Source organism: Peromyscus californicus, unplaced genomic scaffold (genome assembly GCF_007827085.1).
Source record: "Peromyscus californicus insignis strain IS unplaced genomic scaffold, ASM782708v3 Scaffold_20__1_contigs__length_68692818, whole genome shotgun sequence".
NCBI classification, from domain to species: domain Eukaryota; kingdom Metazoa; phylum Chordata; class Mammalia; order Rodentia; family Cricetidae; genus Peromyscus; species Peromyscus californicus.
This window is the reverse complement of record NW_026294503.1, coordinates 49,087,381-49,108,073: the sequence shown is the minus strand read 5'-3', so window position 1 is coordinate 49,108,073 and position 20,693 is coordinate 49,087,381. Positions and strand designations below refer to the sequence as shown.

Genomic DNA, 20,693 nt, shown 5'->3' with positions numbered 1-20,693 from the left:
CAGGTATGACCCCACCATGAGGGGAGGGGACATCCCTCCACGCCCACGACAGAATCCCTATAATCACACGCTGAACCACAGCAACCTACCCATGAGAAGGACCCCAAAAGCCCACACCTGCCTGTTTCTTCCCACTCACGTGATTTGGAGGAAGGGACGCTGCTCCATGCCCCACCCCAGCTGGAAGTCATTACTTCTCCAGGCACACAGAAGAAGGGACCTGGGGTTGAGTCTGCTGCTATCGGCTTGGCCCCTGGATCTTTGGACTCCAGCATCTTCTTCCTCAGTTGCGCTGCCCACCATTTTCTGGGGCTCAGAAAGACTCAACACCTGGAGCTGGGCGCTGTGGTTCTGAGTGGGAAGAGATGGGATGCCCAGCTGTGCAGGGCCCACAACCCCAGCACCCCCAGTCTCCACCACTCTCCAGTCCTCCTTTCCAACACTCCTACCCCAGCCAGGTGACCACCTAAGACACTTTACTGGAGTCTCATGGAGACAAGAGCCGCCTCCAATCCAGGGACCCTTGGCTGCTACTTAGCAGGGGGACAGGCTTCACTTCCACTGACCCTCACCTCACCTCCCCCCATGACCTCCTGACCTGAGCTGCCCAATAGCCTCAATAGTCATTCCCTGACCAGTACCCCCGCAGTATGGGAGCCGGACTCTCCTATGGGACACCTTACTCCATAGGACGGGGTCAGGGGTCAGAGGGTAGAGGGAGGACTGGTCGACACTCCACCAGAGCAGGCCCTCTGAGTCTCTCTCTTGCAATCGCTGTGTCCCCCTGCCTCTAACTGTGGCCACCTTCGTGTTTCCAAGGACGCGTCTTTGTTGCCTCGCAGAGCTCAAATCCAGATGTGTCCCGATCAATACACGCATGTAATGGACCATTACTGTCTTCCTGAAAGCCATTAGTCAGTCGATGGCAGCGTGGCAGTGTGTCTCCCAGCTGACAGCAGGGGGAGGGGGGCAGAACTCTTTGTGGAGCCTGGGGACAGGAGCAGCTTCGTCCATTAGTCTGAGGAATCCGAGCTGCCAGGTGGGGGTTGGTGGTACCAAGAGGAGCAGTTGGCTGTGCCCAGGCCAGGGGTGGGGGCTGCAAGGGCTGTTCTAGAGGTGGATGGGACCCGGAATAGGTGGATGCAGTAGACTCCAGAGAGACTTGGGCATGGCATGGTGGGTCATTGTACTGAGGGCTGGGCACTCTGGGTTTCAGGGGAGAAGAGGATTCTGAGTAGGCAGGACAAGTCACAGGTAAACAGGAGGCACGAGATGCCCAAAGGACAGGTGGGTCTCCAGCAGGCACGGTGGCCCAGGAGGGATGCTGGGTAGGCCACCACCCTGAAAGATGGCTTGTCTCTGGCTGTTCTGGCAGCAGTGGACAAGGACAAGGGGTGGTTGGGGGGGGCGTGTGTGTCTGTCTGTCTGTGTGCATATGTGCTGTGTGTGTGCCTATGTATGTTCGTGTCTCTGTATGTGTGTGTGTGTATCTGCATGTCTGTATTCTCTGATTCATAGTTGAATGTGTACCAGCACGTGGGTGTGCTGTGATGTCTGTGTGACAGTGTATCAGTGTATGTCCTTGTATACCAGGCAGGAAATGAATGTGTTCACGCGCCGTGCTTGGGTTTGACCCTGGATGGAGCTTCTCTCCACACCCCACCCCTGTGAGAGGGTAGCAGGAGGGTGTCCTAAGCTTTCTGGAGCTCTGATAAAACAGACCAAAAGCAGCTTGAGGGGAGAAAGAGCTTGTTTGACTTATGGGTTACATCTGGGGAAGCCGAACAGGAACTCAAGGCAGGCGACTGAAAGTACAGGAGAATGCTGTTTAGTGGCCGCTCCCCCAGGTTGCTCAGCCTGCTTGCTTCTACAGCCCAGGCCCACCTGCCTAGGGATGACACCACCCACAGCGGGCTGGGCCCTCCCACAGCAATTAGAAATCAGGAAAATGCCCTGTGGATAGATAAGCCCACAGGATGGTCTGATCTGGGCAGTTCTTCCATTGAGGGTCCTTCTTCCCTGGCAACTCCAAGTCTGTGTGAAGTCAACTGCTAAAGCTCACCATGACAGGGAGTCTGCGCTGGGCCTGAATGATTCACAGGTTGGACAGCAGAAAGAGGAAACAGGCCTCAGTCTGCACCCAGGTTTGAGAGAGTGCAAGTGGGACCAGCGTGACCAACTGCCATGGATAATTAGGGACAAGGAGTGACACACGTAGGCACAATAGATGAATCTTGTGCCACATGATTCACAAGACATACATTCAAGACTGGGCTGCAGGGCAGGCTGAGGACTCAGAACAGACTTAATCCCAGCCATAGCAAACTCCTATTCATCCCTCAGAACCTTGCTGAGGCCATTTCTCTGATGCAGGGGTGGGGGAGGGGGATGGCACTCCTTCTGATGACCCGCTCTCCCTGTGTCCACAGTAAGAGCCCTAGCCACTTGGTCCACAGGAGGGGACAGGGCATGCCTGAGTCATCAGAGTTCATAGGGCCAGGGCAGAGTCCTGGGCAGGAGTGGGTACCCTATTCTACCCTCTACCCCCTCCTGCTGTTTAACTACGGGCGGCCGTGACCCGCCATGTCTGGGTTCCAGCTTTCCGCAGAACCTCCCGACCTTCTTGGGCTGCTGAGGAAGCTAATGGGACAAGAGTGGGTACGTGCTCTGAAACCTTTGGCGCAGGGGGTGAAGGCGGCTTAATTCCCATGGGGGAGGCGGGCAGTTCCAGACAGAGGTCTTTGTGGGAAGGACGGCCCGAGCGGCAGCGGATGTAAAACACAAGTTTCCTGTTAAAGCGGTACCATCAATTATTGACCAGTGGGACATTAAAAATTAACTGCCAGGATGTGTGTGTGTTAAAAGGCCTGAGCCTCCCACAGCCAAGAGAGACGGCGGGAAGGAGGGCAGCAGGAAGGGCTAGAATCAGGGAGCTCCAGAGCCCCCAACCCAACCTGCAGCCCTGTTCCCAAAATGTGCTGCCTGCTGCCCTGTGCCATAGAGATACCTGGCCCGTCCTCCAGGCAGCAACCCCGCAGAGGCTCCCTGGCCAGCAGGACAAGGGCATTCCCTCAGCTGCCAGATAGCTTCCTTCTGAAGGAGAGAACAGGGCTCATGTTAAAGGTCTTTGCTTTGAGACAGAGTCTCATGTAGCCCAGGCTGGCCCTGGACTTCTGATCCTCCTCTCTGCCCATACCCAGTTTACGTGGTTCTCGGGATGGAGCATGGGACTTCACACATGCTAGGCAAGCCCTCTCCCAACTGATCCACACCTTCATCTCCCACATGAAGTTCTTCACAGCACCACAATGTCCTCCGGCAGAGTGGGCGCTGGAAGGCAACTCTCTGCAGACAGCATCATCACTGAAAGGCGTCAACCTTTCTCAGGGAGACCCAGTGGGGAGTAAAAGGGAGCCGGACCCCGGGTGGAGAAAGGTCAAGGCCATTCCACCCTCCCAACCTCTCAGGTGGGAGTTCTTCCTGCCATTTAATGGTCCTGGGGTTCCGAAAGGTCATGAGCACATCCAAGATCAAACAGCCAAGGAGAAGTTGGTCCCCCAAAGCCTCCATGTCCCCAGCACAGAGGAGTGCAAGCCAGAATCACACTCCTCCACACCACCCTTGTTACTCATCTCTTCTACACAGCTGATGTCTGTCCTGCTGGGTGACCCAAGGGACCCTTACTAAAGCACTTGCTGGTGGGCAGCTGCCCCACACACCTCTGTCCCACTCCGATGCCTGTGTTGGAACCGATGGGTTACTGATACCTCATGCTGGTTGAACTTGGACCTGGAAGCCTCCTTGCTCCAGGAGCAGGTTGGGGCAGGCTGACTTGTTACTCTTGGAGTAAAGGTCATACAGGCCACTGGCTTCTGAAGGTCACTGCTGTCCTCTTGTTCAGAGATGCTCTCCCGACTTCCACAGTGCCCACGCACATCCCTGCTGAGCAGGCAAGCTGAGGGAGAAGGCTCCTGGAGGCAGGTGACAAGTGACAGTAGCTGGGAGGAAGGGAGACAGTCTCCTCCTGAGGGTTAACCAGGACTTGGTCCATGCTGCTAGGGGCCAAATCTGGGCCTGAATCCTTGCTGATCACCCAAGACTCACTCAAAACAGGAACCCAAAGCTGAGATGCAGGCAGGCTGGGTGCAGAGGCAAAGACACACACTTCTACAGTGTGAGGCCAGAGCTGAGGGACACCAGAGCCAAGGGGCCCTGGGCTTGGTTCCCCGGAGCCATGGGAGGCTGTGACACCTCCATCAGGGTGGCAGGTCTGCTCCTTCGGGAGGCCCTAAGAGGACTTCTTGAGGTATTTGCACTCACTGGCCCACCGCAGCTGCTGTCTGCCCTCTGTCTCTGTTTCCTTTCTTTAAAACTTTTTTAAAAATTTCATGTCTGTGGGTGCTCAGCCTAAGTCTGTGTACTGCTTGCATGGCTGGTTCCTGCTGGGGCCCAGAAGAGGGAGCTGGATCTCCTGGAACTAGAGTTACTACGGGCAGGGCAGTTGTGAGCCTCCATGCAGGTGCTGGGAATCGAACCTGGGTCCCCTGCAAGAGCAGCCAGTGCTCTTAACGGCTGAACCTTCTCTTCCGCCCACTGCTTCTGAGACCCTTCCATCTCTAAGACTCTGCTGGGTGTGCCCAGCCGGATGAGCGTGACCCCCTGCCTCTTGTTAGGACCCGGAGTGGAATCCCAGCAGTAAGCTCTCTGACTTGCAAGGTGGGACCACAGTTCCCAGGCATCGGGGCAGGGAACTCAGGTATGTGACAGCGGTCGGGGGTGGTGGTGGTGGTGGTGGTGGTGGTGGTGGTGGTGGTGGTGTGTGCACTGAGCTCTCTTGCGGTTTAAAGGAGGGGCTTGGCCTGCTCACATCCTCATCCAGCCCCACCGTGGTGAGCATGTCCCATCTGAATGCGGGTAGCTTGCCATCCTTTTGCAGGAAGAGCGTCTCCTTGCCACCTGCCGGGACCACATCTGCTGCCCAGGCTGCCACTGTGCCCTGGTACTGCATCTGGCTCCCGCCATGCTTCTTCTAGCATCCCTGCCTTCCGCTCCCTTGGAAAATGTACTTAAAGCTGTCCCAACTGTGGGGTTGCTGGGAGAACAACCCCCAGGAAATGTGGTTCCCGCCCTGGCCCGGCAGCCGGCCAGCGCTAAATGGCTATGAGCAATTGCCATCCTGGGAGCCGCGTCCACACGTCACCTGCAGTTAGACAGAAACCTCTCGTCTCTCCTTCGCTTTCATTGTTCCAGACTCTCCCGGCATTCTGGACGCTTTCATGACTATTCAAATTGCCAGGTGCTCCATCTCATTTCAACCAGGCTGCAGACGCTGGCCCACCCCGCCCGCCTGCCAGCTGCACAGCTCCTCCTGTGCTCCCGCCCCTTACTCAGCTCAGCACTGCTCACCCGTGCGGGTGACACTGTACAGAATGGCGGTGTGACCCAATGGTTAGCAGCACAGACTGGACTCCAAGCCTCCCCCCGCCACCCCATCCCCCGGCTCCAGCTGGCCATTGACCCTTGGTAAGTCAACTGTCAGCCCCTCAGAGTCCTCCAAAGCCCAAGTTCTTTCCTAGTAAATTTTGAAAATAGGCTACTGAGGATGGAGCTCACCAGCACAGGGGACAGCACTCTGAGGAGGCCTGGCTCAGGAGCACAGCCTATCCCTAACTTGCCTTTCACAGAATTTTCCAGAATCCCATAACCCTAGGATGGAGTCCGAGGACCTTCATCTAGAGCCCGAGTCTCTAGTAGCCATTGCCCCTCCTATCAGCCCCACTATGGCTTTCTGAATGTCTTCAACCAAGCTGTCCCCTGCCCACCCATCCCCCAGCATCAACCAGCTTCCTTCTCAGGCCCCCACAGAGCTGAGGACCAAGCCAGGTCCCCAGGACCCAATTTTTGATGTAGCTAACACAGCAGGTACCCCTCCCCCCACCCCACCCCACCCCCGTTCCTATCTGGGGTCCTCGTGTTCTGTCCTAGCTCAGAGTCCTGGAGGGCAACAGTGACGCGTGACTTAGTCCCATGATCCAGCTCAGATAGACTGGAAAAGACTCCGTTAGGACAAGCTTCCAAAAGTCACATGGGAGATAGTGACATGGACTCTGAGGGAAGGAGTGTGGCTGGCCCTGGGGCTGGAGCCAGTGAGCGCCTGGGGCCAGCAAGACTTATGGGGGACAGGCACCCCTGGGGGACAGGTGCCAGTAGCCAGTCAGGGACAGTTTCTTAATCCTGGGCTCCCCGTGACCAACTGTGGGCACCATGAAAGCCAACAGTTCCTTCCAGAAGCCTAGGCCAGGGCCAGGCATCCCAACATGCTTGGTTTATGCTGTGGCTAATGTCCAGCCGAGGCATGTCACGGTGGTCCACAGCCAGCTGTGAAAAACTCCTGCAGGCCTGGAGTGGCATCAGGTGGGGTGCCTGAGGCCTCGAGACGTTCAATAACTTGCCCAGAGTCGCACAACATTTCGAACCCTAGGACTGCTTGACAGTGCTCAATAAAACCCAGACCTCTCTATAGTGGTGTGGGATATGGGGTAACATGTTACTGATGCCTGTGGGAGGTAGGGAAGCTTCAGTAAAGGACACCCAAATGAGGGTTCTTGATGGATGTGTAGGAGTTTCCCAGTGAAAAGGAGAGGATGTGTCTAGCTTGTGAAAAGTATACTGGGATTTCTGGAGAGACCTTTGGAATGGAATCCATGAACTTGGAAGAGGTACAGTCCAGCAAGGAGAGGCCCTGAGGTCCCAGCCCAGACATCAGGACTTGAGCGCACTGAGAAAGCCTGCATAGAATGGATTCTTCCCAGATGTATTGATTTTTAAAATATTTCATTATATACAAGGTATTATTTAAAATATAGCCGCGTGGTAGGGAATGGGGTCACATTGACCTCTGTCAGTAAAGTGCTCGCCATGTCAATGTGGGGACCAGAGTCCAGTCCTCGGCACCCATGTAAAAAAGCCAGGTGTGTAAAAGCCATCTGTACTGGGACCAGAGGCTGTGGAAACTGAGTCCCCACCTCAAAGGCCCGACCAGAGGTCCAAGCAGAGGGACCAGAGGAGCAGAGGCCCTGAGGCAGAGGTACCCAGATACGGAAGGAGAAGTAAGGTGGCCCTGGCTGGAGAGGAGTGGAGGGAGGCACACACAGATACCCACCATCACGGTACCAAGGTGGCCTCATGGAGAAGCATGGGGCCAGCAAAAGAGATCTACCATGCACACGTATGTGAAGTCCGGTGGTCCTGGAAGAAATTTTCTTGGTGCGCTTGAACTGTTTTGAAAGTGGACTCAGGGGAGTCCACTGGCGATGGATTGCACCTGGAGGTGAAAGACAGGACGGGGGCAAGGGCGGAGCTGCAGGAGTTGGAGATGGCTGGATGATGGAGGGAGGAAGGAGTGAGTTTAGAGGGATGTGTAGGAGTTTGATGTGAGGTATGATAAAAAGCAAGGTGCCTGGGAAGCACAGGTGTGGGGTGGGTGGGGGGTCCAGGAGGAGGCTGGGACTTCCATGCCGAGGTCATCTCACTCAGAATGTATCGATGCCAGCTGGGTCACTGATAACACCCTGGGAAGGAGACCAAGAACCAAGGACATTAAAACCAGACACCTGGTCCTGGGTCAGCCTCAGCATCCTGGCCCCTCTGATCTCTGGTTCAGTCCCCCTGGGTGTCTCTGAGACAGAGAGAAGAGAGATCCTGTTCCGCTGACCTCTGCTTTTTAGTCACCTAGGACCCCACACACAGAATTGTGCCACCTACATTCAGGGCAGATCTCCCCACCTCAGTTAGGCTCATCTAGCGGCTTCCACGCATGCACGCCCAGAGGTTTGTCTCTTAGGTCATTCTAGGACAAAGTTCACAGTGGGTGTCAACCATCACGATGCACCAAAGGAATGAGATCCAGTCCAAGCTGGGTCTAAAGGCAAAAGACCAACGTCCCAGCTGGAGATGTTTGGCAGAGGTCATCTCCCCTTTTCAGCCACCATGGGAGGGACACAGGTGGCCACCGTGACAAGGTCTCCTCACGTCACTCATCTCCCATTCATACACTAACCTCACCGGCATCACCTTTGAGAGGCGGAGCCTCAATGGAAGAAGTGGGTAACTGGGATTGGCTTCCACTTCCTGTCAGCTGTCTGCCTTTGGATCCTCCCAGATGTGAGCCAGAAGCCCCCTGCTTCTGTCACCTACAGTCTGGGACTGTTCCACCATACCCTTCCCTGCTATGATGGACTATATCCTCAAACTGCGGACCATGCTCTAAATTGCTTCTCTCAGGAATTTGGCCACTATGGGGAATGAGGAACCCCACTCATAACAACCACTAACAACGGAGTAGCAAAGGGTTAGTTTATTTGGACTTTGTAAATTTGGTCAGCAAACGGGCCCGCAGCAGGAACCCAAAGGACTGTTTTTGTAGCCCCAAGTCAGGCCCTGCCCCTTTTCCCTCACTGGCTGAGTAAACAGGGGTACAGTCATACATGTCATCTGTCGCCTACAAAACAGATGCATGGGTTTATCTGTACATCCTCCATCCTGTTTATTTTAAAGCTTTTGGGGTGCATGACTGAGTCACATCTTCGGGTCACTAGGCAAGGTTGGCAGTTAGTAATTTTTTACTCTAAACTTCTAGCCTGGGTGGGGAAGCTAGACGAGCCGGTGTCGGTGGGCCGGCATCTCCTGATCATCAGTAGCTGGACCTAGGCTGACCCAGATGGTCCATTTGTATGTTTTACTTCTCAGAGTCACTGCAACAAGGAAAGTAACATTAGTCTGTGATGATTAATCCCTGCTTGTCAACCTGAAACACACCCAGGAAGAAGGAAGGTCAGCTGAAAAATGGCCTCCATCAGATTGGTGGCCATGTCTGTGAAGCATTTTCTTGGTTGTTAATTGATGTGGGAGGGGCCAGCCCACCATGGGTGGTATTTTTCCTAGGCAGGTGGGCATGGGCTGTGTAAGGAAGGTAGCCCAAGGTGAGTCTGGGAGCAAGCCACTAAGCAGTAGTCTTTCATTGGTTTCTGCTCAAGCTCCTGCCTTGAGTTCCTGCCTTGGCTTCCCTCCATGGTGGAATGTAACCTATAAGGTAGAATAAACCCCTTCCTCTCCAAGTTGGTCATGCCACAGAAAACAAATTAGAACAGCACAGTGTAGATGGCGTTGAAGTCCTTGGGAAATGCTGAGACAATCTGAGCTGGAGAAGATGCCTGGGAGAGTTGAAAGACAGGGACCTGGGCAGGAGTATCCTTGGAAGCCAAGAAGAATCAAGACAAAGGGCAGGAGCATACTAGAACAGGAGGCATCACTGAGTCAACACTGACCAGTACTGGGGGGGGGATGGCAATTGCAAGCCATAGATTTAGCAGCATGGGGGTCTCTGGAGACTGTGATGCCATTCTAGTTGGAGATTGGAATTGGACAGAAAGCACATGGGTACTCCCTCCCCAGCTACCATCTCCCCTTTTGTCTCTTCCACCTTCTGCTGTGTTGGAATCCCCAGTTGTTCATATAGCCCATTGCTTTCCAAAGAACCAACATCTAGATTTGTTTATGAGATGTTTCCATTTTAATCTCTTTCTAGCTTTCCCGTGTCTTCTTTGGTTTTGTTTGTTTTGGGCTTTTCTAACTGTTTGAGCTTGGTAAATCATTTGCGTTTTCATGTTTCTGAAGGGCTTATTTAAGGCTATGAAACCACCTCTTGGTACAGCTTTGGCTGCATCACTTAGCTTTGGAAATGTTATTTTCATTTTTGGCCAATTTTGAAATTCCTGTTTTCCTTGTTTTGTGATTTTTGACTCTTCACCCTCTCACTCTCTTTGACTTGGGTGATTTAAAGGAGTTTATAAAATCTTTAGGGGTAGACTTCATTTCGTTTTGTGGGTTTTTCTGGTGTGTGTTCATGTGTATATGTACAAGTGTGTGCACATGCATGTGGCGGCTACAGGGTAACATCACGTGTCTTCCTCAATTGCTTTTCACCTTACTATTTGAGACAAGGTCTCTCACTGAGCCTAGCTCACTGATTTGGCTGGATTGGATGTCCAGCAGGTCCAGGAATGCTCCTACCTGCCTCCTCGGTGCTGGGATTACAGGAGCCTGCCATAGCACCTAGCTTTTTATGTGGGTCTCTGAATTCAGGTCCTCATGCTTGTGTGGCAAGCACTTCACCAGCTGAGCCCTCAGCCATTTATTTGTTTGTTTGTTTATTTAGAGTCTTGCTATGTAGCCCAGGCTGGCCTCAAAACTTGCAGCAATCCTCTTGTCTCTGTATCCTGAAAGCTGAGATTCTAAGTGTGTGCCACTTACACCTGACTTGTGTTTTTTTTGTACAAATTATATTATATTATGACCAGATAATGTTTTATTTCTGCTGTTTGAAATTTAAGCCTGATTGTCATTCTCTCTCTCTCTCTCTCTCTCTCTCTCTCTCTCTCTCTCTCTCTCTCTCTCCTCCCCCCCCCCGTGTGTGTGTGTGTGTGTGTGTGTATCTGGGGGGGGGGGCTTCCCTTATGCTGGCCACTCCATCTGCCATGGAGAGAGTGGAACTGGGTGTACCAATGATAGCACACTCTGCCTCCTTTTCTCCTGCGTCCCTGGCTGTTCCTGTGGAGCAAACACCAAAGCTGTGCCGTCTTGTGCATGGGGATTCACTAGTGTTGGACCTCACGATTGGCTGTCTCTACCATGCTCACACCCTGTACTTGCTTTGCTCATTCTCTCTGCCTCTTCCTCCGCCCCCATTTCGTGTTAGGTATGGTGTAGCCCAGGTAACCTAGAACTCCTACCACACCCAGTTGGTTCAGTGCTGAGGATGGACCCCAGGACTGTGCCTCAGGAAAGCACTGAACTGGGCTCTGTCCCGGCTAGACCCAACTGCGGCTGTGTCTGGTAGTCCGGCCGTGACCCGGAATTCCTCCCAGTATACCGCTGCCTGTATCACACCCATGCTTTCTTTTGAGATGGGGTGGGGTGCAGGAAGCAGAGCCTATCACCTGAGCCTTTTGAAGCGTAGGCTCCAGTGGTGTGGAGCGCGGGCTCTTCTGAGTCGCTTGGCCCCGAGTGGGATGGATCTGCGATCCCCGCTCAGCATCCTTTCTTTTTTAGCAAGTTCGTATGGCTCATTAATGTCTACTGCTGCCGCAGACACCCTCAGTCCCATTCCTGTCGTCCCGGTTTATGATACATTTTTGCGTTTATAGCTTTGGTGGGGGCTGTCAGTTTCCCCCCATATGGCCTGGGTTTTTCTTTGTTTTATTTTCCGTGTAAATGTCTTCTGATCACTCGGGAAGCTGTGTTTGGATGCCATGGTTACCTCCATAATTATAATGGGATGCAATAGGCTTAATCGTTTATTTTGTGATACGGCGTTTATTTTCTCCCCACAGTGAGCAATGTCGGTCTTCAGTGTCTTGCCTTTCTCTCCCCTTGTCTCTCAATCCCTGTGTTCTCTTGTCCCGGGCCTCTTCACATTTCTGATTTGACTTTAACGGCTGAGGAATTCTTCAGACCCCCCAACTCTAAATGAGTCAGACCTCGTTTATCCACACCGCCTCCTCCTCACCTTGTCCCTCCTACGATCTGTTATTTATACCACTTCTCTGTTTTCATTCCCATTCTCTTCTGTACTTGTCAGAACCCTTGGGCTTTTTCAAACACTCTCCTAGAGTGAGCGGCTCCTCCATGCCCCCTCACGGGCCCAAGCCTAGCCTCTGGTGACTTCTTTAAGACGGGCTGACAGGGATAGTAATTCAAACAACTCTTACTGCTAACCTCACACTGGAAAGATGGTTCCCATACCCAGACTTTAAATTGCTTGGTTCATTCATTCATTCATTCATTCATTCATTCATTCAACAAGTATTTATTGAGTCCCACTGGGTGCCAGTTGCCATTCTAGGCCCTAGAAATACAGGATAAGGAAACAGCCAATCACCTTGGCCCTCTTGCAGCCTAGTAGTCTTTGACTTCCCTGTATCAGTCACCCTGTCATGTGGCCACTCTAGTCTGCAAAGGCCTCTGGGAAGACAGGGATTTGAAATTGGGTAGCTGTTTTATTTTTTTATTTTTTCAAAATTACATCCATCTCTTTATTTCGTGTATGTCTGTGTGTGGGTGTGTACACTGCCGTGCCTGTGGGAGGGTCAGAGAGCGACTTTTAAGAGTCCGCTCTCCCCTCTCACCGTGTGGGTTGCCAGGTTTGGCGGCAAGCATGTTTACTGTTGAGCCAGCTCACCAGCCCTGGGCAGTTCTTCTTAGCGTGGTGATCTGTGGAGCAGGCATGGATGGGGTTTGTTCCTGCTCCCTGTTGTCCGGCCTATAGCCTGGCTCAGCCACTGAGGGCCCTCAGTCTTCAGGCCTCTCTTACATCCTTGTCCTTATCCACTGGTCTCCTGGCCCATCCCTGGTCCAGGAATGCCTTGGGTTCCTTTTCATGACTTTATCATGTCCAAAGCCATGGAGACCTGTCCAGTGGTATGAGTCCAAGAGGCATAATGGGTTTTGTTATTCATATGAATGGTTTCCGTATCTGTTTTGAATAGTTGTTAGCTCATTACAAAAGGATGCTATATTCATTTTTCATCCAAATCGGAGTACTTTGGAAGGTTAAAAACTAACAGTATTAAAGTAAAGTAATTATGTTTGATGACAGGTGTTCACTGGAACTGTCTCCAGCCAAGATATATAGTCAAGCTGTAGGAGATGCACCCCATTGAGTCTTATAAGTTGATCTGATGGCTTAAAGAGTGAGAATTATATTTACCTTTGCAATCTCTGTTCTGATAAGCAGCCTGCTGGCTCTGTTAGATTTTCCAGATAGATTATATACGGTTAACTGTAAGTTGGGTTTTTGTATTTAAATTCTGGCACTCTGTACATGTTTCTTGTCTTATTGCATGGGCCAGGAGCTCTAGTCTCCCATGCAACCACAGTATCACAGAATGTCTCCTGTCTAAAGTACAAATGACGTGTGTTCTTGGCTTCTCCTCACTCTAATGCTTGGTGCTTCTCTCTTCCACTCTCTCCAGAAAACCCTTTTGCTGTGCCTCAGGATGGAGGAGGTTAGACCCAGAGCACCTGGTGCAGCCTCCAAGAACAGCTTCAACCAAGACACCAGGGAGAGCCGGGGCAATGGTGTGGTAACAGAAGAGGAAAAACCACCTGTGCCCAGAACCCCCTTCCGAGGACTTCTGAGATTAGGAGCAAACTCAGGGTCTGGGGACAAACGGGGTGCAGGAAAGGGGCTCTGAGCCACCTGTCTGCAAGCAATAGTTCTTTTTTGGGCTGGTGGCTTCTGAGAAGAGACTTGGTGTGGACTGAGATGACCAACACTTAGCTGCCCTGGCTGACCCCAGCCAGAAGGATTTGGGGCCGTGAGTTGTACCATGGTCCAAACACTGACGTTTTTCCTGCCTCCACTCCCTCCAATAGTGGCCCCCTTAGGCCTATCCATGTCGGAATATTGACCGTGAGTGTGTGCGCGCACGTGTATGATCAGGGTGTTCTTTCTATGTGTTCGTTCAGCTAGTTTTTAATCGAGCCCCCTCGCCACTGGCTGTAAGGTTCTCCGATGGGCACAGGTCACCATGTGGCTGAAGAGTCTTCCTTGTGTCCTTGTCTGAGGCTCAGACCTCTTGCTGTGGCCAGCAACTGTGAGCTGGTAGAGTGGGCAGGCACAGGGCCCAGCCTTCCGGTGCCACAGGTAGTGGGAACTGGAGCATATACCAGTGAGGATGGGTTCTGGTGGAATCTGTTCCCATAGCAGCAGGCATGAGGAAATAACTCAGCTGACTTCGGGCAGCCTAGGTTGGATGTGTTGTGTGCACCATCACAGTTCCTGGGAGGTGGGCGTGTAACACCTCTGGAAACAGTACAGCTTGGAGAAGGGTGCCACAGTCATATGGTCAGGACATGGCCAGCTCCACAGTTTGACTCCAGGGTGACAAGAACCCAAGTCCAGGTTTTGATTCCCAGGGTGTAACAGGCTCCATAGCCCAGGTCCCCAGTATGGTCATTGGAGCACCTGCCTGACATTTTTACAGTGAGTGCAGCACCCCCACAACCCAGATCCTCCACTGTCACTGCCTGAGCCTCCCTAAGAAGCTCACACTAGCCACACGCTTGCTGTGCACTAGGCCAGGCGGCGATCAGATCCAGGGGTGAAGAATGCCAGGCTCTGCCCTGGGGTGCCACACCTTGAAGGGAGAAGAAACACATACACAGGATGAAGGGTCCTAAGGAAACCCAGAACAGAGGGTTCCATGAATCTGTCTACTTAAAATGGGGCTTTTCCAAGTAAGCCTGGGTACCTATAACATCTGCCCACAGAGCTCATCATCAGTGACCCACTGTCCTAGGGCACACAGAAGAAAAGACATCCCCCTGGAGTGACCCTGTGGATCTCCAGAGGCCACATTGCCAATGTAGACATGGCCACCCCACCCCTATGAGTGAGGCCAAAGTGTTCCTGCCCTCCCTGTGACCCCTTCTTCCTGAAGCTGCATCCTCAGTTGATTGGCGGTAACCCCACATGGGCTGGCCACCCACCCGCCACACACTGTGGGGGACAGTGAGCAAGGGGCAGCACGGAAGGAAGAGCCAGCGTGGAGGTGCCCTTGGGGGTCACAAAGGCATATTGTGGAGGCTGCATGTGGAGGCTTGGGTGGTCAGAAATGTTTAAGCCCGGGTTCAAACCACACGTAAGACCAGCAATGGGACCTAGAGAGGAAGAGCCCAAAGCCACAAGAGCCACAATCCCGTCAGGTTCCTAGAAGCAAACAAGCTAGGGTGGCCAGGACTCAAAGCGCAGCAGAGGTGAAGGGACAATTCCGCATGCAGATCTCTGTAGTCCCTACAATGGTGTACACACACACACACACACACACACACACACACACACACACGCATGCACGCACGCACAGTGCTTCTCCATCGATAGTACTGTGTGCTAGAACATAAAACTCTTCCCACTCTGGCTGGCTCTTCATCCTCTCAGCCCCACATGAGGGAGAGATGGTCCCATTGGTGGACATGGAAGCTGTCACTCTAGCTGGCTCTAGAGGCCTTACTGGGTTAAAGGCCTCTGTCTCTGCACCCAGTCGGTTGCTCTTAGATGCACTGCTGTGCCCCGCACACAGCCTGGAAAGCCTATGCTTGGATCTTGATTAAAGATGGGCATGGGCCCTCTCCCGCATGCTGCAGTATCCGAGGGTGTGTGCAGCCATTGCCCTGGAGGGTTTTAGCAATAGACCAGCTGGATCAGCCCACACCTATGCAGAGCCTCTGCAGGAAAAGGCATCCTTCCCCCAAGCCACACAGATTCTAATGTCACCTGAGGAAAGAGATCACAGGCAAGACCTGGGGCCCTCCTGCCTCAGTTTCCCCAGTAGTGAGAAGAAGGAGTCAGATCAGATGTTGAGGGGACTTCTGGCTTTGGGTGGCTCTGGGTAACCCTCTTGCAGCTGCTTGCTGCTCAGGGCTACGTCCTCTGTGAAGCCTCCTTCCTCAGAGACAGGAGGCCATGGCCATGCAGACAGCAGGGTACAGGGTGGGGGTGGGGTTCTCCAGCAGAGGTCTCTTAGGGAATAGCTGAAGGCCCCCATGAAGATTCTGGTTGAGGACCTGCATCTCTCATATATATGTCTGAGGCTAAGAGTCTAGACACTGGCCAGGACACAGGAGTGCCCCATGGCCGGAGGTCAGCATATAATTTGACTTTCCAGGCCCTGGTAACCCTGCTCCTTCCCAGCTGGGTAACACTGGCTCACCCACCCAACCTCTCCGAGCCTCCTTTCCTCATTTGGCAAGCCAGGGTTAAAGGTCAGGGTCTTACCCCATGCCGCTTCATAAAGCTACTGAAGGCAAGAGCTGTGTCCGTGTGGGTGTGAGTACTGGGGTGGGTTGCAGGACCCCAGGTGGCCATGATGAAAATCTGTTCCCAGCTCATGGTGTCTGTGGCTGGCAGATGTGCCAGTTAGTAGCATGTCCTGAAAAGACACAGAGTAGAGACAAGTCCCTGAATATTTATTGAGCTGTCGTGGCGGCCTCGGTTCCGACGGCTGCCTCCTCCAGATGCCTGTGTCGACATCCCCCCCTTTTTTTTTTGTGAGTCTCAGGCCACAGTACACTCCTGTAGCAGCAAGTAGCCACAGGAAGCAGAGAAGCCGGTGACACCGCGTGCCCAAGGAGAGTCATGAGACGTCCTTGTATCTGTCCGGCATTTCCCACTGGGAACTGTGTGTCCTTTGTGAGCAGTGTTATGCCCTGTCGTCTGTATGATCTGGGGCCTCCATTCAGAACGCCTCCCTGGCTGGCTGTAGTCACCAAGGAGATGGCTTGCTCACCCCGTGTGGGAGTGGCCAAGCATCTGATGGTGACTTTCACCAGTGTGCAACGGGCCTTAATCCAAACAGGAGCACATGCACACACACACACACACACACACACACACACAGAGGCATACCCATGAGCACACACATGTATGCACACATATGTATACATTCACCCACACATATGAATGTAACTTGTACGCATTCGTGTGTCCACACATGCACATGCATGTTCACGTGTATATGCATATGTACACATCCATACGTGCACATGTATACACATGTATACAGACACCTATCAGTATAATTTACACATGTTCACAGGTTCAATAATAAACACCTATGAACACACATACATACATATATATATATGAGAACAGATATAGACCCCCATGTATGCATGCATACCCATGTATGCCACATGTACATGTTCACATATGTCCACAAATACACTCACATGTATATGCATGCACCTACATGTGAACTCACACATACATGCACACACATGATTCTGATCTGGTCCCTCACAGTCTCAGATACTGCAGACAACAGTGGTGTGTACAGCTGTGCTCCTGGGGCAGGACCACTTCCTGGGTCATCCAAAAACCCCGTCAGGCAACCTCAACTCCACAGTGGAAAGGATTTGGGGTAACAGGAAAACAAGCCAGGGGTGATGCTTGAGGTTGTCTTCAGTCAAGAGCTGGTCCTCACTTGGCCTGTCTAGTGCGCCCCCCCAGGTCCGTGCAAACAGCAGGACATGATGTGGCTGTGTCCTGAGTTGACTGTCACCAGCCCCACCCCTGTCCAAACCAGTGGGGCAAGTCCCACTTGCCATTCCAGCCACAGTCCCCTGGACTGCTCCTCACGGCTGGTCCCCAGCTCTGCAAGAGGGTGTGAGAGGATCCAGAGCCTCAGGCTTCCAGACATTTCTTATTGGCTTGTTTTAGTTTTTCTTCTAGCTGTTTGGTTCCCACTAACAGGAATTGCTTGGGAGGTAAACATGAGGTTCCCCTGGCATTTGGGCACAGGTGACTATCTGAGTGGCCTCCTGGGCATTTCCTGTGTGTGTGAAGGGCAGGGAGGGAGCACACTGTCTGCCAGGGAGTTCTGCTGGGTTAGTGGCGGCCTTGGCTGAGTCACACAGCTCACCATGTGTGTGCCAGTGTCTGTCTTGTCAGAGGACTATGAGGAGATGACGTCACAGGTCAAAGGTGGTGTCCTCTACCCCGTAGAAAATGAGCCCTCAGCCAGGCGGTGGTGGCACACGCCTTTAATCCCAGCACTCGGGAGGCAGAGCCAGGCGGATCTCTGTGAGTTCGAGGCCAGCCTGGGCTACAGAGCGAGATCCAGGACAGGCACCAAAACGACACGGAGAAACCCTGTCTCGAAAAACAACAAAAAACAAAAAAAAGGAAAGAAAATGAGCCCTCATGCCTACTGTGTGTCGCGTGTCCCCACGGTTTCCTACCCCTTTGGTAGCCTCAACAACGTGTCTGCACTTCACAGGCTGTGGTTGGAAAGGTTGGCAGCTGAGGCCATCAGCGCAGGGATGTGTACCACCCACATGCTGCACAAATCCTCAGCTGTTGAGCAGACACTTGCTGAGCAGCCCCTGCCACCTTGCTCTGTCGCCAGCGTCCACCGGAAGCCCCTCCTGTGTAGACAGATGGGTTGCATCAGAGAACACGCAGTGGCCCAGTGGTAGGCAGCGTCCACCATGGTGGACCTGACTTGCCGTGCCTAACGGAAACACTCCCGTCCGCAAAATAAACACAGAACATTGATCTATCCCTCCCACAAAAGTGACCTTGGAGGTGGCATTACCTGTCCCACCCCACCCTGTTTCCAGTCCAAATGCCTGCCAGGTAGTCGGTGCTAGAAATGCTTAGTGAGTGGGTGGATTTAACCATTAGTGGCTAACACTACTTCCTATCTTTACGTCAAAGCCCTGACCCATTTACCCTTGACAAACTAAAACTACCCTCCAAAGCATAGAGTCCCCTTGCAGTCAGTGTCAACCTTAAGCATAGGACCAGCCCCTGGAGTCACAGGGCCACTGTGGCCTCCCATTTGGTCACAGCTGGTACTTGACTAAGGTGAGCTCTTAGGCTTGCGTCTCACAGTTTCTCATACCTGGTCCCTTCCCATTTCCCCTCACTGTCTGTGTTCAAGCTAGGCGGTAATGTCCCCATCTAATATCCATGGTGAGCATACAGGCAATGTGCCATAACCAACAAAGCTGTAGGATGAGAGCCTGGCCACCCTAGAGGGACAAGGGACCTTCCTACAAAGGACTTGTTTCTCCCCAGGTCAGTGGGACGAAGCAGGTAGGCAGGCTGGGGCAGGAGGGTATCTCTATGTTAGAAGAGCCAGGCTCATGTTGAGAGGGCGTGGGGGTCTCTCTCAGAGCCCATGACCGGGAAAACCAAAAACAGAAATTCTGATGTCAGATCATCTTCCCCCTCCCGAATCCGATGTAATAATGATGTGTTTTACACTGACGTTGTCTCAACCATTTGTCTTTCTATATAGTGGTTTTTATAATGATGTCCTTAGTTTTAATAAAGGAGAAAAGTTAACTGTTTTCCTGATTAAAGTCCGTTTTGATGTTTCAAACACAGGCTGGGAACCTGAGCCGTGGAACTTGTCACTGTGGGTTGAGGAGGGAAGAGGACCAGAGTCTGGGGGCTCAGCTAAGGGGTAGAGGGTGGGGGTCCACAGGTCCATCCTGAAGACCTCAAGGTTTGTTCGAGGTCAAGAACAGAAACAGGGCCAGGCAGATCCTGTTCTGAATGGGTCACACGAAGGATGAAGAGAGCAGAAGGTTCGGGAGCCTGGGCGTGACTGAACTGCTGCTCTAAGTACTCAGCTGGAATAGCCTGTATGGTGCCATAGGGTTGGGTCCCTATCACTACACCTCTGTCAAAACCCACAGGTTACAGAGCTGGGAGTGCACGGACCCTCTACAAAACCCAGAAGCCCAGTGATGATGACTCCTGAACACAGGTCACTGACCATGGCGTAAACATGGCTCTAGTGGAATGTTGGAATTGGGGACACTAAGTGTGTGTGTTGAAGTGGGGGACAGCTGGTGGTGTTATGAACCTGAAACCAAAAAAAAAAAAAAACGGTTGCTCAAAAATCAAAAGCAAATGACTCCAGAAACAAGGCAAAATGCCTACACCCATCCATTGCTCAGGGTAGTGCTGGGCGCTGGAAGTCAGGGTGAGAAGGTAGCAAAGGAAGAAAAAAAAAATCCCCCCTTGCACATGATGGAGAAAATTCCAAGGAATTTACAGAGATTCGGAAGCATGAGTTCAAAACGCTGCAGAACGCTGGATGAGAGGTCATTAACGAATTGATTTTTACCTATTAATACCAAACATAAGAACAGGAATGTTTAAAATGCTATAACAGCCACAAGCCCCCCCCAAATTAATTACTTAGATGCAGGTATAAAAATAACATGCATATTTTAAATACCCCAAAACAAACAAACCACCAAAAGAAATCAAAGAAATTCTCAGCCAAAGAGAGGCATACCTTGATCGTGGATTGAAAGACCCAGCATGATAAAAAAAAAAAAAAAAAAAAGTCAATTCTTCCTCCCCAAAGCTCTGCTCTGGGAAGGGTCCTGTTAAAAAGAAGAAAAGACAAGCCCTCGATAGATGAGAGGAAAACATTTGCAGACACATAGGCAACAAATAACCAGAGGGCCAAAACACATAAAGGAGACTCCAAAGTAAACAAGAACGCATCACATTAGGGGCTGGGGGTGTATCTCAGTTTGTAGAATGCTCGTCTAGCGTGCACAAAGCCAGGTGTTCAATCCCCCAGCACCACATGAATTGGGCACGGTGAAGCATGGCTTGTAATCTCAGGGTTTGGGAGGCAGAGGCAGGAGGATGAGACGTTCAAAATCATCCTCAGTGACACAACCAGTTGGAGGCCAGCCTGAGATTTGTTCAACCCTATCTCAGAGAAGAGGGAGCAAGAGAGAGAGAGAAAAGGAAAGGAGAGATGAGAAAATGGTTAGGAAAAAAAATCAAACTGGACATGAAGAGACATTCACTAAAGAGAGCACAGAAGGCAAATGATTCTGATAGAGGGCAACTAACCTATTTTTATTTTATTAGCTGTGCTTTTAGCCTTGAAAAAACAACAACAAAAAAAAAACACCTTAATCTAAGTCCGTGAAGATTTCTCTCAGTCTGACAACTTAGCCTCTTCATATATGTCTTTGGTCCACCCTGAATTAATTTTGCATGTGGTGAAGTTTAGGTCCAACTTCATTCTTTTGCATGTGAATATCCAGTAGTCCCAGTACCGTGAGAAATCATCCTGTGTCAAAAATCAACTCAT

The 20,693-nt window shown here is 51.9% G+C and overlaps 1 protein-coding gene across 1 annotated transcript in view; it reads left to right on the top strand.

Annotated features, from left to right (window-relative positions):
• Positions 1–18,915, top strand: part of Shisal1 (shisa like 1) — a 115,384-nt gene extending 96,469 nt beyond the window's left edge. The window contains exon 5 of the mRNA XM_052748517.1: positions 13,032–18,915. Within this exon, the coding sequence (XP_052604477.1) occupies position 13,032 (1 nt within the window). The 3' untranslated portion in view covers positions 13,033–18,915. The remainder of the gene's footprint in view (positions 1–13,031) is intronic.
• The last annotated feature ends 1,778 nt before the right edge of the window (positions 18,916–20,693 follow it).